The sequence below is a fragment of the Oscarella lobularis genome, chromosome 1 (assembly GCF_947507565.1).
Source record: "Oscarella lobularis chromosome 1, ooOscLobu1.1, whole genome shotgun sequence".
NCBI lineage: Eukaryota > Metazoa > Porifera > Homoscleromorpha > Homosclerophorida > Oscarellidae > Oscarella > Oscarella lobularis.
In genome coordinates this window covers 6,587,781-6,612,582 of record NC_089175.1, presented here as the reverse complement: position 1 = coordinate 6,612,582, position 24,802 = coordinate 6,587,781, and the positions used below count along the sequence as shown (strand labels likewise).

General features: G+C 43.3%; 6 protein-coding genes and 2 long non-coding RNA genes across 15 annotated transcripts in view; 4 read left to right on the top strand and 4 right to left on the bottom strand.

Annotated features, from left to right (window-relative positions):
* Positions 1-155: 155 nt before the first annotated feature.
* Positions 156-1,650, bottom strand: LOC136197609 (uncharacterized). Its single transcript, XM_065987442.1, has 8 exons — positions 1,509-1,650; positions 1,303-1,434; positions 1,118-1,246; positions 930-1,052; positions 748-873; positions 557-685; positions 367-492; positions 156-310 (listed from the first exon to the last, which is right to left on the bottom strand). Exons 1-8 carry the CDS (start codon positions 1,648-1,650, stop codon positions 258-260), a joined length of 960 nt encoding a protein of 319 aa, XP_065843514.1. The 3' UTR covers positions 156-257.
* Positions 1,651-2,206: 556 nt separating this feature from the next.
* On the top strand, positions 2,207-3,717 carry LOC136197516 (veficolin-1-like). Its single transcript, XM_065987337.1, has 6 exons — positions 2,207-2,344; positions 2,773-2,886; positions 2,949-3,020; positions 3,077-3,199; positions 3,253-3,331; positions 3,377-3,717. Exons 1-6 carry the CDS (start codon positions 2,207-2,209, stop codon positions 3,715-3,717), a joined length of 867 nt encoding a protein of 288 aa, XP_065843409.1.
* A 500-nt stretch (positions 3,718-4,217) lies between these two features.
* Positions 4,218-4,928, bottom strand: LOC136199852 (uncharacterized). Its single transcript, XR_010673206.1, has 4 exons — positions 4,801-4,928; positions 4,560-4,748; positions 4,445-4,501; positions 4,218-4,390 (listed from the first exon to the last, which is right to left on the bottom strand). It is a non-coding gene; the product is annotated as an uncharacterized lncRNA (long non-coding RNA).
* Positions 4,929-4,935: 7 nt separating this feature from the next.
* LOC136199823 (uncharacterized) lies at positions 4,936-9,536 on the bottom strand. 2 transcript variants are annotated; one of them, XM_065990147.1, is made up of 11 exons: positions 9,478-9,536; positions 9,314-9,427; positions 9,110-9,259; positions 8,602-8,697; positions 8,522-8,542; positions 8,372-8,475; positions 8,205-8,315; positions 8,010-8,153; positions 5,967-7,901; positions 5,518-5,916; positions 4,936-5,456 (listed from the first exon to the last, which is right to left on the bottom strand). In XM_065990147.1, exons 1-9 carry the CDS (start codon positions 9,521-9,523, stop codon positions 6,096-6,098), a joined length of 2,592 nt encoding a protein of 863 aa, XP_065846219.1. In that variant the 5' UTR covers positions 9,524-9,536; the 3' UTR covers positions 4,936-5,456; positions 5,518-5,916; positions 5,967-6,095. The 2 variants fall into 2 exon arrangements, with proteins under 2 accessions (XP_065846219.1, XP_065846218.1); XM_065990146.1 differs by having other exon boundaries at positions 9,110-9,427.
* Positions 9,537-10,472: 936 nt separating this feature from the next.
* On the top strand, positions 10,473-11,690 carry LOC136199854 (uncharacterized). Its single transcript, XR_010673208.1, has 5 exons — positions 10,473-10,569; positions 10,618-10,751; positions 10,810-10,899; positions 10,965-11,041; positions 11,097-11,690. It is a non-coding gene; the product is annotated as an uncharacterized lncRNA (long non-coding RNA).
* Positions 11,691-13,990: 2,300 nt separating this feature from the next.
* LOC136197425 (ficolin-2-like) lies at positions 13,991-15,410 on the top strand. The gene is made up of 6 exons (XM_065987219.1): positions 13,991-14,059; positions 14,114-14,239; positions 14,288-14,368; positions 14,423-14,545; positions 14,597-14,684; positions 14,737-15,410. Exons 1-6 carry the CDS (start codon positions 13,991-13,993, stop codon positions 15,408-15,410), a joined length of 1,161 nt encoding a protein of 386 aa, XP_065843291.1.
* Positions 15,411-16,244: 834 nt separating this feature from the next.
* Positions 16,245-24,802, bottom strand: part of LOC136199820 (uncharacterized) — a 29,184-nt gene continuing 20,626 nt past the window's right edge. Inside the window, exons 1-28 of one of the 7 annotated variants that reach the window (XM_065990137.1) lie at positions 22,871-23,082; positions 22,801-22,814; positions 22,713-22,757; positions 22,586-22,649; positions 22,439-22,539; positions 22,285-22,384; positions 22,152-22,233; positions 21,877-22,097; positions 21,099-21,683; positions 20,939-21,016; positions 20,811-20,879; positions 20,630-20,758; positions 20,433-20,582; positions 20,269-20,385; positions 19,903-20,214; positions 19,728-19,849; positions 19,523-19,663; positions 18,205-19,465; positions 18,023-18,154; positions 17,867-17,971; positions 17,697-17,816; positions 17,491-17,622; positions 17,307-17,435; positions 17,117-17,239; positions 16,935-17,060; positions 16,744-16,872; positions 16,553-16,678; positions 16,245-16,496 (exon numbers count right to left, since the gene is read on the bottom strand). In XM_065990137.1, the coding sequence (XP_065846209.1) occupies positions 16,444-16,496; positions 16,553-16,678; positions 16,744-16,872; positions 16,935-17,060; positions 17,117-17,239; positions 17,307-17,435; positions 17,491-17,622; positions 17,697-17,816; positions 17,867-17,971; positions 18,023-18,154; positions 18,205-19,465; positions 19,523-19,663; positions 19,728-19,849; positions 19,903-20,214; positions 20,269-20,385; positions 20,433-20,582; positions 20,630-20,758; positions 20,811-20,879; positions 20,939-21,016; positions 21,099-21,438 (3,894 nt within the window). In that variant the 5' untranslated portion in view covers positions 21,439-21,683; positions 21,877-22,097; positions 22,152-22,233; ... (4 more) ...; positions 22,801-22,814; positions 22,871-23,082 and the 3' untranslated portion in view covers positions 16,245-16,443. Of the gene's footprint in view, positions 16,497-16,552; positions 16,679-16,743; positions 16,873-16,934; positions 17,061-17,116; positions 17,240-17,306; positions 17,436-17,490; positions 17,623-17,696; positions 17,817-17,866; positions 17,972-18,022; positions 18,155-18,204; positions 19,466-19,522; positions 19,664-19,727; positions 19,850-19,902; positions 20,215-20,268; positions 20,386-20,432; positions 20,583-20,629; positions 20,759-20,810; positions 20,880-20,938; positions 21,017-21,098; positions 21,684-21,876; positions 22,098-22,151; positions 22,234-22,284; positions 22,385-22,438; positions 22,540-22,585; positions 22,650-22,712; positions 22,815-22,870; positions 23,083-24,802 lie in introns of those variants that run through there. The other 6 variants (XM_065990141.1, XM_065990143.1, XM_065990140.1 and 3 more) reach the window with 6 other exon arrangements.
* Positions 23,260-24,758, top strand: LOC136197328 (ficolin-2-like). The gene is made up of 6 exons (XM_065987104.1): positions 23,260-23,319; positions 23,364-23,489; positions 23,535-23,615; positions 23,671-23,793; positions 23,849-23,927; positions 23,980-24,758. The coding sequence occupies exons 1-6, from the start codon at positions 23,260-23,262 to the stop codon at positions 24,654-24,656; spliced, it is 1,146 nt and encodes a 381-aa protein (XP_065843176.1). The 3' UTR covers positions 24,657-24,758.

Sequence of the window (24,802 nt, the reverse complement as noted above, 5' to 3'; positions counted from 1 at the left end):
CGCGGGGATTTCATCTGATTTTGAGTTTGGGAGTGGAATGCACAATTTTTGACCCTAGTAAATTGTGGAATAGGCCAGAGAAAACGCAGAGAAAACGAAATGAGATGGGAACGCCACACGTGATGAATCTCGAGTAAGGTGTAAACAGACACAGATAAACAAGCACGTAACACTCCGCTCTATACGAAACTATTCGACAGGCTCAGAAAAGTAGGGTCAACTAGAAATTCCAGTCGCACGAAAAGGGAATAGACAGTTCATTCCTCTTCCAGGGCAATCATCTGACCAACAGCGCACTTAAGTTCATGAACTACAATAAAGAAAATCCGTCTTAGTACATTTGGCTTTTAGCGAATAAAGACGTACTCTTCTCTAGTAATCGGTAATCGGGAAAAAGCTTCGGGTCATAGTCTCTAAGCGCTTTTGCAGACACTTCATGGGCATCCTTAAAAAGCCCTTTGGCTAGTAGGCACTCGCAAAGTAACCAGGTTGCTGCACAAAAAAGTTAATATGAGATTACTGCACTAGAAAACCTCGCTCAAATCGTATACAGTACCGTGAAGGCTGCTGTAGCTCAAAGACCATCCATGCTTCTCTTTACAATTCAGGAAACAGGACTTAAGTAAAAATATAGCGTCATCCCATTTCTCCGCGTCCGTATAAAGCTTCACCATCATAGAAAAATCTGTTCGGAGTGAAAGGCTAATGCTAATAAAAGTACACATGACTACGCACTCATTATCATACCCGTATGATTTATCCACTGGTTATTGACCATTAGCCTTTCGAATAGATAGCTGAACTCCTTTAAGATCATAACCGCTTCATCCAATTTACCAAGTTTCGCTAGCGACATTCCAAGATACCAAACGACTTAAAATAATAAATAATAAATTGCGTCACTGGGTCAAAGTCACATTCTTTCTTACTTAGCATTAGCTGGATTTCTCCATCCCTCGACCTTGGGCACACAGAGAGGCATTGTTGGAGATGATCAACAGCCTTGGTGTACTTCTTCAAGGTGTAAAGGCTAGAACCGTACAATGCGTCGTCTGAGGAAAAATTGACGTACTGAATTAAATAAGAAAATCTGAAATATAGGAGAATAAAATTTTACAAAGAATTGACGTAAGATTCTCTGTGAAGAAAAAACGACTTTGAAGAATAGGCAATCCTTTCTCCAAGATTTGATGCCCAAACTCAAATTGCCTTGTCCGCTTGCAAGAAACAAAACAATACAAGTGCGCTGAACAAAAAAAGAAATAAGGCTTCTGCAGTCTGTAATGAACAGACCAAACGCACCCTTACAGACTTCAATTGGTTTCAGGATAGATGTACGCGAAGTTTCATTAATATGGATCACTTGTTTAAAACATTCCTGGGCTCCATCAAACTTCTGCTCGTTGAATCTGCAGTGACCAAGGCAATAAAGACCTGAAGAAGTGACAGAGAATAAAATATCTACGAGAACGTCTACTCGAATGTATGATCTGACGTGCAAATAATACCTATTACAGTTTCAACAGGATTACTGCGTGAAGAGGAAAGGGAAAAAAGAAACATGAGAAGATCTTCGTATTTTTCTTTCTGGCCACTTTGAAGTAGAACGCTCGCCAAGGATACATATGCTACAACCACAGTAAAACACATGCACTGTAGCTGAGCGTGTACCACTCACCTGATCGAAAATCCTCTTCTTCTTTTTCTAGAGTAACGACCAAGCGGTTCAAAATGGCCTTAGCGTCTTGAAGGTTTTCAGACCGATCGGCCACGTGAATCAAATCTACATAAAGCTATAAAAATAAAGTGAAAAAATTCAACGAAAACTGCTTGCCGCGAGAAAATCGAATGACTTCGTCATCCGAAAAATCTTCAACTCCTCTGCCTCTTAATGCCCGCCTGTAATGTTCATCTGCCTCCAAGGTGTCTCCCCGTAAGCCAGCTACAGTACTCAGGTTCAGATGATCTAAAGATAGAACGTACTAAAGAGACAAGGAGAGAGAGCTAATCCTGTACAGGTAATTTCAAGTCTTTTGCTTTCTGATAAATCCGACCTCCTGTTCACGTTGACAACCACCATTGAAGCCAGACTTTCCAAAACAACCATGTGCCCGTGAACTAAGCACAACTCAACGGCCCGTGAAATAATTCCAGCGTCACTGGGAATCATTCCCAGTTCAAGCATATTTTTTGCAACCGAATAACAATGAGCAGCTATCCCGAAAATAAATTCTATTTCTCTATAGCGCACGCATTCAAGACAGACTCCTGCGACGTGCAGAACATAATTCATCAAGGCTTTGTTCTGCCTCAATCGCTCGAAAACGCTCCGATGGATAAGATGGTGCATCCGATGACCTCAGGGTTGAAATATTGTCGGAAACAGGCATTGCCGCGGCTGACGAGCCGCAATTAAAAGCGCCTAGCCGTACAAGTTTTGCCGTGGTTCTAACAAAAGGCGTCTTGCGCAGGCGCGACTCTACTTCGTACGGAAGTCCTTTTATGGCAATCTATGAAAGTTCATGACACGGAGCTTGCGTATTTGGTATGTAATTCCTTATATTATTCCGTGTCTTCCGTATCCAAAATTCATCCTAAAGCAGACCAGAAGATCAGCACCTTCATTCATTCAAACGACTTCAAGTGACGAAAAAATGAAAGCACAGCTGCTCTTTTGTTTGCTGAGCTACGTTGTAGAAAATGCGTCATCTCAGGCTAAAAATTATCTTTTTTCATTGATCCTATGAGAACAAATTTGATTTTCTGTCGCAGACATTAGCTACTGTGTGTGATCATAAGCATATCGTTGGATCTCAGGGATTGCCAGGTCCTGTGGGACCTCAAGATTTACCTGGCACTATTGGTTCGCTTGGACCACCTGGTCCAGTTGGACGAGAAGTGCTTATATTTATTTTGACCAGCAATTTACCAGTAAGTTTATTATTTAGGGTCCTCCTGGAGAGAGAGGACTACTAGGACCAAAAGGTGATAAAGATGACAGAGGAAATATTGGTGAACAGGTAACAGTAAGATCATACCCAAATTACTAAAGCTACGAACTCATTACTTTCAAAAGGGAACGGCTGGAAACGCTGGCACAAAAGGTCATAAAGGAAACCGAGGTTCTTCCGGTCATACAGGAACCTCGGTTCCCAAGGGTGATAAAGGACAAACTGGGAAACGTGGTCATAAAGGACAGGTACTGCTCTATTATAATTCTTCAGATATGAATTTAAAAGAAGTTGGCATTAGAAAGGTGACCAAGGCATTCAAGGTCTTCCTGGTGTCATGCCCATAGAATTATTGCAAAAGCGACTTGAAGAACTAGGAAGTATGCAACTGACTACTATTTTTCATTATATTATTGTGCTCTTAGTAATTGCAAGCTCACAAGGCTGTGATTCCTCTTGTTTACACAACCGATCTCCTCATCTTTCAAGCGGAACTTTCACAATATCCTACGCCGGAATTGGCCTTATGCCTGTCTACTGTGACATGGAGACGGACAACGGAGGATGGACCGTCTATCAAAGACGAAAAGACGGATCTGTTGACTTTAATCGCGGATGGAGTGACTATGAACGACGATTTGGAAATCTTAGCGGTGACTACTGGATCGGCTTAGCTTCTGTTCACCAGCTGTTGCAGGAAAATGGAGCAAATGAATTAAGGATTGAATTCGAAGATTACTCGGGAGACAGTGCGTATGCCAAGTAAAATAGCTTCAACGTGGAGGACTCTACTTCCCAGTACAGGCTAAGGGTTAGTGGGTACAGTGGTACAGCGGGAGATGCAATAGCAGCATCTGGATTTTCACATTATAATGCAAATGGAATGAAGTTCTCGACAAGAGATCGAGACAACGACAGCAAAAACGGCGTTAACTGCGCTGCTTATAATAATGCTGGGTGGTGGTTTAATGCCTGCTCTCATTCTTTTCTGAATAATGTGCATCGGAGTGATAGAGGCTCACTACCTCGTGTTACGTGGTACGCATGGAAAGGAAACACACCCTTGTCATTTTCTGAAATGAAATTTAGAAGAAGGACATGAATAGCGTAGAAGAGATATACGTTTCTTTTGCTGAGACTGCCTTTCCGTATGTGTGAGTGTAAGTGCCGTCCAATTGAATTTTAGACGGGCGATTTGATTGTACGTCGATGTAATAAACGAGTTTGAGAATGTGCGCTAAAGGAAACGCTTCCAATCGAGCAGCAGTTACGTCAAAAGTATATTCATATATATTCACAAGGTATTCACCTTAGAGATGATAGCCGTTGTCGAACAAGATATTGTTGAATCTTTGTAGAGCCTCAATGAAGGTAATGACTGTACTGAAATTGTGAACGTTCTCCGATAAGCAAAGGTCTAATGTTTATTCGTTGAGCCGCTGAAGTGCGTCACATATACGGGTTAAATAAATACGATAGAAATAGAAACTCACTTTTAGGTGTGTAAAAGGAGAGAAGCCAGACTCTGACTAGCTTTTGACTAGCCTTTGCTAAAAAGACCGAGGTTAGTAAATCAAAAGACACACCAATATTACAATATTAACTAACTGTTTCACTAGCTGCTAATGTTTGGCAAAAGTAATTACCCAATGGTGCAATGTCTTGAGCTTCAAAGTGAACGTTTGAGTGGGGGCCCCTATCGGCGTCGTTTGAGTCGTCTAACGGTCGAAAGAGAGCGTCTATCGCATCTCTACCAGCGCTTTCGCGAGCTTTAGGCCATCTTTGACAATAGGAAGACTAGAGAAAGCTTCGGAACGGAGCTAATGCTGTAGATATCGCTACAATTTACCGTGCTTCCACTCCAATCTCGTTCTTATCTTTTGGCAGGATGAGCTCCGCGCGGAAAATCGTCCGCCAGTGCAGTAATGTCGATCAGAACGCCAAGGAGTAGACGACGTACGCCATGATGTGTGTTAGAGTCACATGACTATCAATAAATAGCATCATCTACTATAAAATATGAAAGCGGATATAGATGCGTAGCTCTTCAATAAAGGTGAGCGCTGATATGGATGAGTAGTTTCCTATGCTAGTCGCCTAGTTGTTCCTTCTAACTTTGTTGCAAAAGAATTCGTTTGTTGCTACTGCTAATAACGACACTTCATGCATCATCTAACTACGTTGATTACGCGGAATGACTTCCTCTATATATTTATTCAATTTTACACGCCTTTTCTTTGTAAGCCGCTTCAATGTTATCCCTATGAATGCCGCACTCTTCGCAAGCTCGAATGAGAGCAATTACCGTTGCCTTTCGACCGCATTCTGCAACCCAATCCTCTATCGCCATCATGGCCAGAAGAAAACTCTCATTAGACTTCTCTTTGTACTGATGTAAGGAACTGGCTTTTCGCCCCAGAAAAACAGCAAACTTTTGCCATTTTGACTCTACTAGGTTTGCGACAATACGAATAAAACACTCGTTGATTGTCCGAGGAAGTGAAACTGGCAAGAAAAACAAATCAAGTTAATCAAGCAAAACGCTCTTCTGCTATACACGTATTACCTTGAGATGCCAATGGTGTAGCCCCACTTGACTGGTGCCCAAACCAACAGTTAATTTTCAAAAAGTCGTCTGACGTCACTCGCAATCGTCTCCCGAATTTGTCGTATAGCTTGGCATCTCTTGGCGAGTATTCAGAATTCTCATTCTGAAGAACAGGAAGGCTTCTGACATCGACATCGAACTGTCCGTCTGCGCGTACGGCTTCTCGTATTTGACAGCATACACTATACCTAAATCCTCCCATGCCCTGCTGGCAGATACTTCTCATTTGTTTAGCCAGCTCCTCTCTAATTGAGGGTAAAAAAGACGGACTTGCTCTTGCTAAGTCGTCTTCATTGACGTAAAGAATGGTTAGAGCAATCCAATTACCTCGGCTGTGATACAGCAATTCAATTTCAACTAGGAAGACAATACAAATGGAGCTGCTATAAAGAGACGTAGCTGAATACCTTCAACAGCGGGAATCTCTTTATCTTGCACTTGAAAGATGCACTGATGACGAGAGAGTTCCGGGTTTTTTGGATACAAAGTTAAAAAGCGAGTTACGAGACGAAAGTAGAGGCACTCCGGAACAAACTTTAGTTTAATGGGAATGACGATAAGAGGAGCGGGAAGAGAAAGCGAGTGACGATGACATTCCCAATGCGTAGGAGAATACACAAATGACTTCGTAAGCATCGAAGGACATAAAATTCAACGAGAGAAGATTCTGCAACTGGCGTGATGACGTCAAGAAGTTTGAGAAGCCGCATAATTAGCCTATTTTCGTCTTCAATTTGCTCCCGACCAGCATCTTCTAAAGAAGTAGCTAAATCGCTGATGTCGGCGTCTCGCATTTGCGTCAGACGATAGTTCATCAAGTCATTCGACATTATTCCTTTCTCTTTTAGAATATTCCACTTTGGCTCTAACAATGGACCCGGTTTCGCCGCCGTCACGAAAGTTGATAGCGCTTTGATTACCCACATAGGTCTCAAGAAAACGTAGTCTTTCAAATCGTCTACTTGTGGGTAATAGAGAATTGCTCCGACGTTGGCAAGATACTTCAGTGCAACGAGAACTTCGTCGCGACTAGAAATATTGCAAATTGTCGGATGTTGAGCTAGCTTTACAATTTCGTCAACTTTTGCCGCGACCGTTTTCATAACTTTGCTCCAACGAAACAACAGAATTTCAAGATAAATCCAGAATAAGGGCTGTTTTTTCATTCCTTTCCAATATGTCGACGTCATGCGATCGACTCGTTCTCGAATTTCTATAACGCTTCTACAAGGAAATGCTGAACCGGAGACGGTATTGTCTATCAGGAATATTCTCCTGAAGAAGTGAACCATTTCGTGAAATTCTTCATTGTCCTCCCTGACTCCACGTTTCTTCGGTACGACGATGTGCTTCATGAAATCGGTATGGCTAAGAAGTTCTTCAAAATATTGTTCTTGATGCTTCAGCCACTTTTCTACCGACTCCGGATCCGGAAACCTTTCCGTGTCGTTGTCCAAGACGTCTCGGTGTGAACCAATTGCAAAGACAGGAGGAGGAGCGACTTCTTCGTCCTTACCCAGCCAATGGCCACCCATAGGCGTGTCTTCGTGGGCCGCTGCGATTGATCCAAACCAGAAGAGAGGGAAGTCTCCGTTTGTGCGGATCCAGCCCAATTCGTTACTCTGGTCTATTACACCACCATCATTGGATCGATGAAACGACCTCGCTTTATCGGACAGCGACTTTGAGATGTCCATCACAATCATGTACATGGACAACCCAAATGCTTTGCTGTTTGGCATCAGAGCCGCATGTGTGGCGAGATAAATTTCTTGCCCACCCAAATCCCAGATATCGCGAACGCCGAAAATTTGCTTACGAAGATCCTCTTCGCTAGGTCTGCTTGCGAGGAAAGTAGCCACCAATTGTTGCTGCATAGCCATGAGTGTCTTCGCTTCAATTCCAAACGTTTTCAAATTTTCTTCCAGTGTTTCCACTGCAGGGGCCGGTTTGAAGGAGCTCACTTCTGAAGAAGTGCCGTGGGAACGCTCTGATGTGTCTGCTTTCACCTTTTCCAACTCGGAATCAAAGTCGTTTGATGCTACAGTTCTACGAAATGAGTCCGATTGCTGCTGATTCATGCGGTATACGCCCTCAGCAATCAGCGGATCTAAGTGGTCTTTGTTGTCGGTCACAACCCAGCCGCATGCTGCTGTGTGAATCATTGACACAACCGCTCCTTCTGTGCTCGCTTTATCTTTCTCAAAGGGTCTGTTCAAAAGAGAATCAACAAGACACGACTTGCCAGCTCCGTCTTGACCGGCCACAATGACGCGAGATCGATTCACCGTTACTGAGCCGCGTTTCAGTGCCTCGTGGTAAATTTTTTGAAAATGGGTAACCTAAACAAATCAAGGTCAGAAGCAAATGGTCGACTGAACAATTAAGTCTTATATGGTAACAGTCTATAGATTTGAACAAATTAAATATAGTTGGCCTAGGAGTCACACCTCCTGTTGGTAAGTTTCTGTACGTTCTGCAGCGTCTCTTGCTGCATGTTGCACGTCTTCCGCGTCTGGAAAATAATAAGGCATCAACGATTTATAAATCTTTCGATCAGCAGAGGTATAGACGCAAAAAATAATTCTGTCAATCTAAAATGAACGAAAAAGTGACAAAAACTGCAATCGCAGCGAACGCGTGACCTTTTCGGCATTTCCTGGAACGGTCAACCATCTTCGAACTGTATCAATAGCAACGGAGGCCGCATCTGTCTTGGGATAACCGTTTGCTCCAGTCGAAATGCTGCAGAACGCCTAAAGCGCAAAGAATCAGATGTTATATTCATTAATCAATCAAACAAGTAGACTACCAGCGAACGAATATTGTGGTCTAATGCGAGTGCTAAACACGCATTATAACAACTCCGCAGCAGCTTCGGTTTCTTCCCAATAGGTCCAACAGCGTGCAAAACATCTACCAATAGCATGCAGATGCAGAAGCACACAAAGTAAGAGCTCACATTTAGCCGGCAAGCGATAACCTAAACACGCGATTTATGATGAATTTTTTCATTTAGAATGTCAGCTTAAATTCTTATACCGGATGTCAATTTTGCTTTTCCCATGTCGCACCCTCCTAATGTACGACATTCATCGAGGAGTAAAGAATCGGCTGCATGATTTATGCATGCATCGACTGCATGCAAAGCAAAGCATACGTTCAAAAAAAAGGAATCTTGCGTCTTTAACGGTAGCCTTGCATGCCAGACCATTTTCCTTCTACACTCCGTCGAGAGGAAGGGCCTGGTCCCACTCAAGTATGTCATCAGTTATGTGATTGACTTGTGGGTGTGGAAGAATACACGCCTACGTACGATGCTCCTTACGAACCAAATGACTGATCAGGTGGACACACAAATGTACCTTGCAGCAATGCATACAATGGTCCATCAGTCATTCTGCAGAGTTCGTAAGGCAGCGTGTGCGAAATGTAGGCGTTACTTCTTCCACACGCACAATCGAGTCACAATCACATGACTGATGACGTACTCGAGTGGGACCCTTTTCTCTCACGGAAATGGGCCTGGCTTGCGAGACATTAACGGAACCTCCTCCTCCGTCTTCCATTAGGGTCGAGTTGGCTGCATTCACGATTGCGTCGATCTCCAGACACGTGATATCTCCTCTCCAGAGGGTCACCTTTTCGTTGAGCCGTTCATCTGCAGCGTAAAACGGTTTCCGTCGCGCAACGAGACTTTCTATTGGACGAGAAGATTGGCCGGTCCTTTTCTCCGCCGAGCAAACGTTTTTACTCAATGTTTTGTATTTCTGCCAGGTCTTTAGGCTGTCGAGCGTCACGTAATCCTCCACACAGCGGTAGTGTTTTCGTTTGTCTTCAAGAGACAACCTCGCCCAAGGATTCGTAGCTAAAGAGCGCGTTTTGCTTCTCAAGAAGTACTCCGGAGTCACTAGCTACGTTTTTGATTGGGTTCAGAGGAAAAGAATCGGCGGATGGAGTACATGATCGAGTCTCGGGACCTTTTGCTCGGGACTCTTATAGCCTAATTAGTTTAGGCGCTGTTTTACGTAATAGGATGTAATGCATGAGGGTTATGTACCGCTCGCGAGCGGCACCTAATTCCTATATCAGCGACCCTGTCTAGCAGACTAAGAGTGTACTACAATCGCTGGCAAATAAGCGCTCTGGTGTAGTGTTCGCTATATTTAGTCCATTACCTCATGTACTAATGAAATTACTATCCGAGGCTCTCATTGGGTCGCACCAGGGGTCGCACTGTACAGGGAAATTGAATGATTATTCAAACTTTTCCAGTGCAGAGAGTTTAAAATAAACAGCCAAAGAATCGATTTTTTTGAAGACGCCAATAACGCACGCTACTGAATTTTGCCACTAAAAAATTCTGATGGATACTTCGTGATGGAGAAGCTTTTCGAAGGCGCGTCATTGCTCTTCGACCACTAGAAAAGCATACTATGTCATCGAATGACGTGGACATCGTAAAAAAGAAACCGAAAACTGTTGAGACGCCAATTCGTTATACACATCTTCGCTTAATCGGTGAATCGTCAATTTTTTAGGCGCAAATTGTTGTCGGTAGCTTCTCACTATCTTCAGTTTCGCTTCACGGGACCCAAACGCGATTCGCGATCGCTTATCCTCGAAAGGGGCCTCTCAACGGAGAATATAGCAGCAGATCTTCATTATCACGCACGGCTTCTCTGCTGTATGAAGTAAGTACCCCGAAGTTTGATCCGAGTCCAAATTCGACTCGTCAATAATTAATTAAATTGATTTATTGATTTAATTTTAGGTTTGCGAAGGTGGTCAATTTAACTGAACTGTAGCGTGGATGGCTCAACGCTTCTCCGACGCTTTTTACGTGGTAGGTAAGGGAGTAGAAATAATCGCTGTTCAATTATTTATTCATTTTATTTAATATAGTACAAGAAATCGGAATCGGCCTATTGGCACCGCAGCTCATAGGCTTACGTGGAAGTGTCTTTCTCCGAATGGTCACACTATGTACTGTAGTCTTGATGACGTCAGGTAAGCCAATAATCGATCAGTGACAACTGCTATTAATTCTACTAATAGCACGTGTGAAGTGATCCGAAGAATTTTGTGACGATCTTTCGCGGTCGAACACGATCTCGTAAATTTTTCGTGGATCACATGCCGCTGGACAGTGAAACGCTGAACACTGCTTCCCCAAAGTGGCGGCAATTTTTGTAGGATCACTGATTTCATTACCGTAAATCCGCATTCGCCCTTATTCTTGGTCTACAGCGTCGCAGGAATAGCTCAAGTCGAGTTGAGAGAACACGCCCCACGCCCCACGCCCCCACCTCTCATTTTTCGTTGCGCATCCGCTCGCCGGTGAGCAATCCTGCGTGGCATCCACCCACTTTACCTCAAATTTGATTCATTTGTCTGTTTTCTAGATGCCTCTGATTTCGCGTGGCGCAAGAAAGGAAATAAAAATATAACGCGTGACGTCACGCTTCTATCAGACATATAGGTACTGTACGTAAGCCACACTTCTACGCGACTTGCTAACTAATGTCACCTTTTAGAGCAATGCAACGAGAGCTTTCTTGATGAAGACAACGAGTGACCAGGTTTAAAACTGGGGGTCCTTGCGGAGTAGGCGTTCACATAGGGAGCGGGTCTCTCTCTGTGAAATACACAGGTTGGGCCTGACGTGGCGCTGCCCACGCTCGCGTGCATGGAAAATTTCCATCAGTTTAACTATTAGGTCTGCTTTCCGAATGTGTAATTGAGAGCGGGTTGGGGTTAATGAGTGAGGGCGGTTGTCATGGCAGCGCATGAAAGCCCACGTGCGTATGTTGCAGGCCATGTTACAGAGAGTGTAGTGTGACAGCAAAAGGACCATCCATCGCGTGCTTTATCACTACGGTTAGTCTGCACGGGTCCGCTCCCTTGCCTGAGAGTTTAGTTGGCGGCTGCTAGTAGGGTAGGGCGGATTTTTAGTAGGCGTTTAGCTCCTTCCCATAGGGCTTCAGCTAGCAGCCGCCACCTGATTTTTTAATGGATTTTTGAGGTAGTCTAGATTGAATGGAATAGCGTAGGTGAAGAGATTTTGAGATAATCTATGTGCTATTTGCTTTCGTGTTATGGTTTCTCTTCTGTAGGTTTTTCTTTAGTTGAGATTTTAGGTCAGTTGACTCTGAAGGTAATTTAGTTTTTTTTCATATGCTTTGCTGCTTGAGGGTAGTCTAGTAGAGGTAAGAAGAGTATAAATTGACAAGTCAATTGCTTTTTTTGCAGTGTGGAAACCCATGAAGGAAGATCATGATATCAAGTTTATACCGCATGTAGTGGAATTTTTTCAATTTTTATTTTTTGCACTTTGATGGCGCAGTTAGTTAGTTAGTTAGTCATACCTACTTGTGATGATGATAATCTTGTGACGCGTAAACCTCACCGTTTGAGGTCCTTGCGTCTGCGTGATGCTGTAGACGCGCACGATGGCACCGCATTTACCATTTTGATACTCTATGACCAGGTACAGTAGCACTATTATTACAAAGCACTTGTCCTTGTTATTGACGTTTGTCTTTTAGGAGTTGGGGTCCTGGGCATGACCCCGTCATAAAAAAAGGCTCGCAACCGGGGTCCTGAGCAAGACCCCGTCATCAAAAACTGCTCAAAGATAGAAGGGGAGGGACAGTCAATTTATTGAATAAAATGATAAAAAAGCACAGTTGTCCCTCGCGTTTCCATGCACAGGCAGTTTTGACGGGGTCATGCCCAGGACCCCTGCCAGGCAGTTTTTGATGACGGGGTCTTGCCCAGGACCCCGGTGGAGCAGTTTTTGATGACGGGGTCATACTTAGGACCCCTATCCTAAAAGACACCCTTAGCTGAATACGAAGCAATAAATCCACTTACCACAACACAAAGACCTGATGACACTGCAATCTCTACAGCTGGCCCGTGGAGTCCACCAATAAATTAGAACCTGAGAGAAGAGCAGAAAGGTTTACAGAATGCGGAAGAGACACGCCTGTTACATACTTTGATATTGCCGTGAAGTGCAGTTGGATTGGAAGCAGCAGAGTTCATTTGGTCAAATTCGCTCTTTCACGTTTCAATTGCTACAACGTTCAAAAATACTTGGCTTTGATTGAAGACAACGCCGTGCACATCCGCTGCCGTGGTAACGGTGCTCAATGAAAAAACGTTTCACAATTATCACCCGTTGTCATGGAAACGACAGGATTTCAGTTCAGAGCGATGACGCGCTGCCTCTCAGAGTAATGAAGGCATTTAGCGACGAGATTGCGCTCCTGTCGTGATTGCAACTGAAATTTTGACGTTAGTTAATGTACATTTACAATTTCAAAATCTCTTACATTTCTAATGCCATATTCGTTATAATCTGAAGAATCAGATAGGTTGATGAGCTGTAATGAACTAGATTGTGAAATGGCATAAAGGTAAACAGAAAAAGGTAGATAAATAATCACGTGGTATTAACTTTAGAGAAGAGATTGAAAGATCCAGCGCTGCTTCAAGATATGATTAAAAAATTCAGGCGAGAGAGGATTGCCTTCGTTGGAATAGAACAACGTTAGATCATTGTAATGATCCTTGATGACGGTACTAAAACAATGGTGAATGTGAATACATATTAACACTGGCTCTCACTCACTGAAACACTGAAATGCGTTGGCGGAAATTTTAGAGCCGGCTTAAACAGGAATTTGAAGCTCGAACAGAATCTGACGTTGAATCGTCTGAAGCCAGAAGATGACACGTGGAATAAATAATGAATAAGTGACTTACCTGATTGAGATATAAAGAGAGAGACGGCTCCTGTTGAATGAAGACGCCCTCTTCAAAACTCATACCATACAGAAAACTAGAGATATTGATATTGAGATGAAATATTTAATAATTAACGAATAAGGTTCCTTGGATTTCTAACCGATTTAGATCAAGAACCTAATTGTGCACGCTTTCATCCAAAGCCCTGAAAGGAGTTTGATTACTTCAATGTGAAATTCTTCGTCCTGAGCGACTCCATTACAGTCGTTTGCGTGCTAGCGTTTGGCTTTCTTGCCGTCGCCTAGCCGACGGCGCATGACTGTAGTGCTACTGGTTAACCGTTTCGAAAGAAGGAGAATTCGGGAAGAATTCGGGCGATTCGATGACGTTTCGAGGCGAAGCGAGGCAGTCGAAGCAGTTCCGCAGCATCAGAAATTCTGTAGCTAACGAGACGAAAGCCGTCTGGCCGCATGAGTTTTCCTAGTTCACGATGCTTCGAAAGGGGTCTCGATCGCGCAAGCGCAACTCCACCCCCGCACGTGAACAAGAGTGGACGAGTCCTTTTATGGAATCTTGAAGTGCAAAACACACGGGGATAGCGTCATTCCGTGTCTTCCGTATCTAAAACTCATCATAAAAGCACGTAGAGAGAAGAAGACATTCATTCAAAACCTCTATGAAGACAATGAGAACGCAGCTGCTCCTTTGCCTACTTGGCTATGTTGTGACAAACACGTATTCTCAGGCAAACAAACACAAAAATATTTTTTTGATTCAAAAGAACGTGTTTCTGCTGCAGACATCGTCTACTGCTTGTGATCATAAACATATCGTTGGACCTCAGGGATTGCCAGGACCTGTAGGACCTCAAGGTTTACCTGGCACTATTGGTTCGCGTGGGCCGCCTGGTCCAGTTGGAAGAGCGGTACGTAGTAACAAGTGAACAAGGTATTGATACTTCAATTCGCCATAGGGTCCTACTGGAGAGAGAGGGCTGTTGGGGCCAAGAGGATTTAAAGGTGATAAAGGAGACAGAGGGAACACCGGTGTACAGGTAGCAGTACAATGATGAAAAACAACCGGATGACTGAAACATTATTTCAAAAAGGGCAAGATTGGAAAGGCTGGTTCTAAAGGTGATAAGGGAAATCGAGGTTTTACTGGCGTCACAGGACCCATCGGGCCCAAGGGTGTTAAAGGTCACATTGGCCAGCATGGTCACAAAGGACAGGTGCTGTCCTATTAGTTAAAAGAATGATTTTGAGAACTTGTTTTATATCAGAAAGGTGAACGAGGAATTCAAGGTCTTCCTGGTGTCATGTCAAACAACACAATCGAGTTACTGCAAAACCAACTCCAAGATCTGCAAAGTGTGCTTTGAGATACAGTACTGCAATCTATCTCTCCTAAAAATTCCCTTAGATATCGTAAGATCTATTTCATGCGACTGCTCTTGTCTACATAAACGGTCTCCCCATCTTTCAAGTGGCAGTTTTACTATTGCCTTTGAGGGAGTTGGCATACTTCCTGTCTACTGTGACATGGAAACCGACGGCGGAGGATGGACAGTCTTTCAAAGACGAAAGGATGGATCAGTTGACTTTGATCGTGGATGGAATGACTACGAAAGAGGATTTGGCAATCTTAGCGGTGACTACTGGCTTGGATTAACTTCTCTTCACAACCTTTTGCAGCTCAATGGGGCAAATGAACTAAGAATTGAATTAACGGATTACTCGGGAAACAGTGCCTATGCTAAGTACAGCAGCTTTAACGTGGAGAACTTTAGTTCCAAGTATAGGCTAAGCGCTAGTGGGTACAGTGGTACAGCAGGTGATGCATTTACTGCTTCTCAGTATAGACTTGGCAATGCAAATGGAATGAAGTTTTCGACAAAGGACGACGACAACGATTGGAACAATCGTGTCAACTGTGCTGCTTCATATAAAGGTGGTTGGTGGTTTAGCGACTGTCATCGTACTTTCCTCAATGGTTTGTATCAAAGTGGTAGTGGCGCAAATCGTATCATTTGGCACTCCTGGAAAGGATGGACATCCCTGTCATTTTCTGAAATGAAATTCAGAAAAAAAGCCTAAGTGAGAAGCATGGAATTATGACACTAACGCTTTGGTCACTACAGTAGTCTGTTTTTGGTGAGTTTATAGGTGTGAACAAACGTGCCTTTACAAGCGCCGTTCGTTGGAAATGAATTGATTGATTGTTGTGTAGCGTAAAATAAAATAGCACACAAGAAGCCCCTAAAAAAACTCGATTCGGTACGATACGATATTGTACTTCTTATTTTAGAGGCAAAATCTGGCACCACCCTGTGCAATCTACTGCAAGTTTTGCGATGCACTTTGAGACGCCAAGAAGTAGAAACGTACTTGTGCACGATTTCTTCCAAAGCCCAGAAAAGCGTTCGAATACTCAATGTGATTTTTGCGAAGGTCTTGGTTTCCTGAGGGAACGAACTCCTTTGCGTTCGATTTTCCTACCGCGAACAAGTCGTTTCGGTGACCGAAGTGCTCCTGGTTTCGAAACTAGGTGAAGTCGGGAAGAATTAGAGCGTATTTTCGCGATTCGACGATGTTTCGAGGCGAAAAGCTGGTAGAATGCAGTCGGAAAGACGCAGCAGTTCAGAAATTCTGCAGCTGACGAGACGAAAAGCGTCTGGTCGCACGCGTTTTCCTAGGAGAAAATTCATGATGGCGACATCGAAACGAGTCTTGCGCAAGCGCAACTCGATCCACCCCCGCACGTGGACAAGTCCTTTTATGGAAATCTTGAAATATAAAGAACACGGACCTGACGTCATTCCGTACCTAAAATGCATCTATAAAAGCACACAGGCAGAAGTAGTAACTTTCCAAAACCGAAAACTACGTCTCGAGACAAAACAAACGCAACAAAATTTTTTACGCCGTTTTGTTTGTTTGGAATGATAGCGCAGCACGCGTTCAGTCAACACGTAGGCGCCCAAAAGCAGCTCATGCACATTATAGATTAAGGTGTAAACAGACCTGTATAAACAAGCACGTAACACTCCGCTCTATACGAAACTATTCGACAGGCTCAGCAAAGAGGGTCAACTAGAAATTCCAGTCGCACGAAAAGGGAATAGACAGTTCATTCCTCTTCCAGGGCAATCATCTGACCAACAGCGCACTTAAGTTCATGAACTACAATGAAGAAAATCCGTCTTAGTACATTTGGCTTTTAGCGAATAAAGACGTACTCTTCTCTAGTAATCGGTAATCGGGAAAAAGCTTCGGGTCATAGTCTCTAAGCGCTTTTGCAGACACTTCATGGGCATCCTTAAAAAGCCCTTTGGCTAGTAGGCACTCGCAAAGTAACCATGTTGCTGCACAAAAAAAGTTAATATGAGATTACTGCACTAGAAAACCTCGCTCAAATCGTATACAGTACCGTGAAGGCTGCTGTAACTCAAAGACCATCCATGCTTCTCTTTACAATTCAGGAAGCAGGACTTAAGTAAAAATATAGCGTCATCCCATTTCTCCGCGTCCGTATAAAGCTTCACCATCATAGAAAAATCTGCTCGGAGTGAAAGGCGAATGCTAATGAAAGTACACATGACTACGTACTCATTATCATACCCGTATGATTTATCCACTGGTTATTGACCATTAGCCTTTCGAATAGATAGCTGAACTCCTTTAAGATCATAACCGCTTCATCCAATTTACCAAGTTTCGCTAGCGACATTCCAAGATACCAAACGACTTAAAATAATAAATAATAAATTGCGTCACTGGGTCAAAGTCAAATTCTTTCTTACTTAGCATTAGCTGGATTTCACCATCCCTCGACCTTGGGCACACAGAGAGGCATTGTTGGAGATGATCAACAGCCTTGGTGTACTTCTTCAAGGTGTAAAGGCTAGAACCGTACAATGCGTTGTCTGCGGAAAAAAATTGACGTACTGAGTTAAATAAGAAAATCTGAAATATAGGAAAATAAAATTTTACAAAGAATTGACGTAAGATTCTCTGTGAAGAAAAAACGACTTTGAAGAATAGGCAATCCTTTCTCCAAGATTTGATGCCCAAACTCAAATTGCCTTGTCCGCTTGCAAGAAACAAAACAATACAAGTGCGCTGAACAAAAAAGAAATAAGGCTTCTGCAGTCTGTAATGAACAGACCAAACGCACCCTTACAGACTTCAATTGGTTTCAGGATAGATGTACGCGAAGTTTCATTAATATGGATCACTTGTTTAAAACATTCCAGGGCTCCATCAAACTTCTGCTCGTTGAATCTGCAGTGACCAAGGCAATAAAGACCTGAAGCAGTGGAAGAGAATAAAATATCAACGAGAACGTCTACTCGAATGTATGATCTGACGTGTAAATAATACCTATTACAGTTTCAACAGGATTACTGCGTGAAGCGGAAAGGGAAAAAAGAAACATGAGAAGATCTTCGTATTTTTCTTTCTGGCCACTTTGAAGTAGAACGCCCGCCAAGGATACATATGCTACAGCCACAGTAAAACACATGCACTGTAGCTAAGCGTGTACCACTCACCCGATCGAAAATCCTCTTCTTCTTTTTCTAGAGTAACGACCAAGCGGTTCAAAATGGCCTCAGCGTCTTGAAGGTTTTCAGACCGATCGGCCACGTGAATCAAATCTACATAAAGTTATGAAAATAAAGTGAAAAAATTCAACGAAAACTGCTTGCCGCGAGAAAATCGAATGACTTCGTCATCCGAAAAATCTTCAACTCCTCTGTCTCTGAACGCCCGCCTGTAATGTTCATCTGCCTCCAAGGTGTCTCCCCGTAAGCCAGCTACAGTACTCAGGTTCAGATGATCTAAAGACAGAACGTACTAAAGAGAAAAGGAGAGAGAGCTAATCCTGTACAGGTACGAAGAATTTCAAGTCTTTTGCTTTCTGATAAATCCGACCTCCTGTTCACGTTGACAACCACCATTGAAGCCAGACTTTCCAAAACAACCATGTGCCCGTGAACTAAGCACAACTCAACGGCCCGTGAAATAATCCCAGCGTCACTGGGAACCATTCCCAGTTCAAGCATATTTTTTGCAACCGAATAACAATGAGCAGCTATCCCGAAAATAAATTCTATTTCTCTATCGAGCACTCTTTCAAGACAGACTCCTGCGACGTGCAGAACATAATTCATCAAGGCTTTGTTCTGCCTCAATCGCTCGAAAACGCTCCGATGGATAAGATGGTGCATCGCATAGCATACGCGACCGTCGTTGAATATGTCTCTAGTCAAAAGGGTGTACTTCTTCAATGATCCTAAACCTTCAACAAGTCGAAGAGGCGCTGAATTGCCGTGAACTATCGAAAGACAGTTTGAAATAATTTCCTGTGGAATCGATCTCGATGCCATCACTGAACAGGACAAGAGAATTGAAAACGCCACCGGAAAATTCTCTTCGACGTCCGTTATATCCATTTCCCATGTTAAAAAAGCGTGGCGCGTTGTATAAAGCTTCTGCACAGCATTATCCAACGATTTTCTGTCAAATGAGTTCAAGTCAATGCCATCACTCTTCAAACGAAGCAAATCAGACGGAGTTTTGATACCAATTCGGCGCAGAACCTCTTCCATGTGCGAAAGTCGAAAATAACGGAGAAATTGGTCTAAATCCAACGACGCTGCTTCAAGCTGACGTTCCTCTGTAACGAGTTTCTCCCAGTAAGCTTCGAAGGTAACGCTTTCATGACGAAGAAGATATGCGCTGACGTGACGAAGCGCAATAGGAAGTCCCTCAACTGGAGAAAGAACGGCAATTTTTCTCGCTGCTTCAAGTTCGCCAGAACACATGGTCTTAGCGTCTTTGCCTGCTAAGCTGATAAGTGCAGAGACAGCAGTTGATCCTTCAAGCGCCTCAAGAACAATAACGTTGGAATTCTCTCGGCTAAACAGCTCGCTCGCTTCAGTCGTTCGGGTTGTGACCAGGACGTGACAGGAAACAAAACGACGAGGAAGATATTTTCCAACTGCATCGAGATCGTCGGCGTTGTCAAACAAAATCAGAACCCTGTTGCTCTGGTTAACGCTTTCGTAAAAAAGACTGAACAATTGCTGAATACTTCTTCCTGCAACTGCGTCATAGTTTCCTTCGCCTCTGGCAGCTGCCAAAAGAAACTAAAGTAGGAAACACCATATCATTTCCGCATTCTGCTTTCTAGCTACGGGCCTCACATATTCCTGCAAAGAAGCTTCTATCGTCATCAGTGACTGAGCGTCTACACAGACCACGCCACGCTGATATGCCTTTTCCTGGCGTGCAGCATATTGAAGAGCAAGTTTTGTTTTGCCCACCCCTCCAACGCCACAGATAAACTGCTCCAAAAACACATGGTAAAATCCACCTTAATTGCTTACGTTAAGTGTTCAAGAGACTTGCCTGTAACTTGTGAGAAATAGGAGAAACAAAGCTCTCTCTGATCTTGGAACCCCAAAAAAAGCGTCCGATTTTCTCTAATTCCGAATCACGGCCAAAAATACGACCATCCGTGTTTGGCATATCTAAACAGAATGACTCTACTCTTAAGTTCTATCACAGCAACTTCGTCTAGTACTTGAACGAATTTTTCGTTGGCTTCTCTCTCGAGCCCAAGAAGCGCGGTTCTGCTGCTTGGTTTCTTGGAGAATAGTACGAATATCGTTGAAGGATGCATCTTGGACAGACATTGCATGCTCTCGCATCATAGCTAATGCCTTGTACTCGTCGCCATACTCATCAAATTCATCTCCAATAGCGCTTAGCTCGTTCTTTGAAAAACCGAGACGTAGTCCCAGTGGAAGCCAATACTGACCTATTTCTTCAAAACAAAATGCATGAAGGCGCTCGTCAAACTTTAATTGACTGTGCTTCACAGATGGCGGCATTCCTTAACAAAACGAGAGCAGTTAAAAAGAATTCCTGTTTGTTAAGTGCTGCTTACGAGATTGCGCAGACAATTCAACGCACTTTATCTTGACGTGAGCCAGTTTCCGCAGGCGTTTGACGTCCTTTTGAACTTGCAGTATACTCCAAAGAAAACACATGCAATCATGATTTCCTGAATTTCAACATACTAGTATTGAAGCCCAAAATCGTGCACTGTACCTGTCTTGCCAGGTAGTGAGTGAAGAGACGCTGGACCTGCGGAAATGTTGGACGGAGACGAACGAACACTTTCATGAGAACTTTGCAGACGTGTGAGGTCCTTTTCAAAGTTCAAGATTTTCCAAAGCAACCGTTTGCAGTCTAGACTATCTAGATAAGAAAAAAGTGAGTGACAACCTTAATTAACTGAACTGCACCCATTCGTGATTCTTCGGTTTCCTTTCGAAACGCGACAGCAATCATGGAGTGGTTTTGTTCCCAAATGGACCGAAGGAATACTTCAATGTCAACATCAGAAAGGCTATCCAAACAAAGTAATATCCCCTCTGCAAAGAAAGCAGTAGCAATCAAAAAGCCTCTTAATTAATTTCCGATTACTTGGCTCACGAGACAAGTCTATGACAGTTTCTTCGTCACAACAGCTTTCAACATCAGTGCACAGGGAAACTATAGAATGAGCAATTTTAGTGTATAAAGGCAACTAAGCGAAAGAAACAAGACACTACCGCTGTCTTCACTGAGAGAGAAAGGATCAAAAACATTTGCTTCATAAACTGACGTCAACTCTTCGTCACTTAGCTCTTCTCACATAGACAGAAAATGAACATTAGGCATGATAATGAGACTATACGTATTCCAACTTGGTAACCCAATCAAATCACATACTATTGAAAGAGAAAAGACATTCTTGCCAAACACGAGGACTTCGTACGTGAAGAGCAGAACACAACACGGAAAATAAGTCTCTTCTTTCATTGTTCCTGGCCGTGAGCAACATGTGAAATGCTCGTAGAACCTTTGTCGTTTCGAAAAGTCTTGCTTTGATGTGGTCGTCGTCTTCAAGGGCCGTTTCCTTCGCTCTCCAAGGAGGAACCGTGACGCCGCGCCGTCGCAACTCTTCTACAATGCTGAGAATGGCGGTCCTTTGCAGAGGTAGACGCTTTGCTATTATGTTTGCCGCCAGAATAAGAACGAGCTGCTGTTCTCTCGTAGCCTCGCGACTCATTCTGCGATCGACCAGTTCAGAGGTGCAGTCTACGCAGACGCGATACGATCACGTGAGCAAATATTACGTCCGCTGCTCCAAATATATCCACAATCCTATTTCCACCAAGTCGTCTCTTTCCAGCGCGCACCATGCACGCTCCCCAAGCGCGCTAGTGGGTCTGGAAATCGAGGCTAATGAAAACGTCGTTGCTTCGCCGCTCACGAAAAAAATACTTCTTGTTCATTGGCATCGTTGCGACTTCCCTAAAAGAAAGACAACTTCGCTGTGGTGAGATGCTAGAATACATTCCATAAAACAGTCACATGACTAGCTACAGCAAATGGTGTTTCTATCAGAAACAGTACAGTGACCACTACAGTTATTTAGAGACAGAAACAAGTGAAATCGTGGGGGATTTCTTGGGTGGAATGCACAATTTTTGACCCTAGTGCTTACCGAAATTGTGCAATAGGCCAGGGAAAACGCAGAGAAAACGACAATAAGATGGGGAACGCCACACGTGATGAATAGCAATTAAAGGAATTTAATTGATGACGTCATTGTTCTTTCCTGCGACGCACGCTATTGCTTTCTTGCACGTCCGGGATTTTGGCATTTTGCTGGCGTTGTGATTTTGTTCAGAACGTGTATCGTGCTGCTCCAATAGTATAATTTTTCTATAAATTTTGACGTTAATTATAAAGTACAAGTACAATTTGAAAATCTCTTACCTACATTTCTAATGCCATGTTCATTTATCATCTGAGGAATCCTATAGGTTGATGAGTTGTAATAAGCCAGATTGAGAAATTACTGTTAGCAGATCTCGAAGAGTATAGAGATAACTAATCACGTGTTATTTACCTTAGAGAAGAGATATTGCAAGATTACAATTGAATTCCAGCAAGAGAGTATTGCCTTCGTTGGAATAGAATAACGTTAGATCATTGTAGTAATGACGGTACTAAAACAATGGTAAATACATAAGAAACGCACACTAACGCTGGCTCTCACTCACTGAAACACTGACATGCGTTGACGGAAATTTTAGAACAGAGAAAAAAATAAATCTCGCAAAATGAGCAGAATCTGCGGTCGAATCTTCTGCAGAGAACCGACCTGAAGAGACCATGACATTGGGATAAATACCGAATAAGTGACTTACCTTCATGCCTGAGAAAAGAAGAGAAAGACGGTTTCTGTTGTCCTCTCCAAACTCATCATGAAAACTAGAGATATTGATAAACGGATTAAATAATTATTTAGCTAGTAAGGTTCCTTGGAATTCTTACCGATTCATATCCAGGACGTATAAGTGCACGCTTTCTTCCAAAGCCCTGAAAAGCGATCGAATATTTCAAGGTGATTTTTACGAAATACTTCGTCTTGGTTTCCTGAGCGAACGAACTCCGTTACAGACACTTGCGTACTTTACGTTCCATTTTCCAACCTCGATCGAGTTGATTAGGTGACCAGAGTGCTCTTAGTTTCGAAACTAGGTGATAGGGAAGAATTAGAGCGTATTTTCGCGATTCGACGACGTTTCGAGGCGACGAGCGGGTCAAATGCAGTCGTAAAGGCGCAGCAGTACAGAAATTCTGTGGCTGACGAGAAGAAAAGCGTCTGGTTGCACGCGTTCTCCTTAGGAGAAAATGGTGTCGTCGAAAACGAGTCTTGCGCAGGCGCAACTCACCCCCGCACGTGGACAAGTCCATTTATGGGAATCTCGAAATGTAAATAACACGGACCTGACATCATTCCGTGTCTTCCGTACCTAAAATGCATCTATAAAAGCACACAGGCAGAAGAAGACTTTCATACCAAACACTTTTGAAAACAATGATAACCTTGCTGCTCTTCTGCCTACTTGGCTACGTTGTGACAAACGCGTCTTCTCAGGCAAGCATTTTTTGGCCTAAGAAACTTATCTAATTCCGGCGCAGACATTGTCGACAGCGTGTGATCACAAACACATTGCTGGACCTCAGGGATTGCCAGGCCCTGTAGGACCACAAGGTTTACCTGGCACTATCGGATCACGTGGACCGCCTGGTCCAGTTGGAAGAGCGGTATGTAGTGAAAGTAATGAAGGTGCAGGTACGACATAATGGTAGGGTCCTATTGGAGAGAGAGGGCTATTGGGACCAAGAGGACTTAAAGGTGATAAAGGAGACAGAGGAAACACTGGTGCACAGGTAGCAGTGCAATGAGAAAAAAATTATCAGATGACCTAAATTGTTATTTTAAAAGGGAAAGATTGGAAAGGCTGGCTCAAAAGGAGACAAGGGAAATCGAGGTTTTTCTGGCGTCACGGGACCCGCGGGACCACAAGGTGTTAAAGGAGCAATTGGGCAGCAGGGTAACAAAGGACAGGTGCTGTTCCATCACTTAAATAAATATATCATTTGGAGAACTCGTTTTGTGGTAGAAAGGTGAACAAGGCATTCAAGGTCTTCCTGGCGTCATGCCAATTGAATTACTGCAAAAACAACTTGAAGATCTAGGAAGTAAGGTTTTCAGCCATTGACTACTAAGTTTAACAAGATGAATATGCTTTAGTAATTGTTCGTTCGCAAGGCTGCGATTGCTCTTGTCTGCATAAACGATCTCCTCATCTTTCAAGTGGCAGTTTCACAATTGCCTTCGCGGGAATAGGCTTCGTTCCTGTCTACTGTGACATGGAGACTGACGGCGGGGGATGGACGGTCTTTCAAAGACGAAAAGATGGATCAGTCGATTTTAATCGTGAATGGATCGACTACGAAAGAGGATTTGGCAATCTTAGCGGGGACTACTGGCTTGGCTTAGCTCCTCTTCACCATCTGCTGCAGCTGAGTGGAGCTAATGACTTAAGAATTGATTTGAAAGATTATTCAGGAAACAGTGCGTATGCCAAGTACAGTAGCTTTAATGTGGGAGACTCCAATTCGAAGTACACGCTAAGCGTTGGTGGGTACAGTGGTACAGCAGGTGATGCAATAGTAGCGTCTGGAAATTCAGATGGAAACGTGAATGGAATGAAGTTTTCAACAAAAGATCAAGACAATGATAAGAATGGTAGGAATTGTGCTGCCAATTACGGAGGTGGAGGTGGTTGGTGGTTTAACAGCTGTCATCGTACCTTCCTGAATGGTTTGTATCTGAGTGGTAGCGGGTCATCTCACATTCATTGGTACACATGGAAAGGACGGTCATCCTTGGCATTTTCTGAAATGAAATTTAGAAAAAAAGAATGAATCGCATGAAAGAGACTAACGTTTCTGTGACTGTGCTTGCCTGTTCGTGTGAGTTTAGATGTGAACAAACGTACACTGAAATAAAATGACATAACTTCCGGAATGAATGGATAAATAAATACTAGTTATAAAGTAACTCCGCCCGC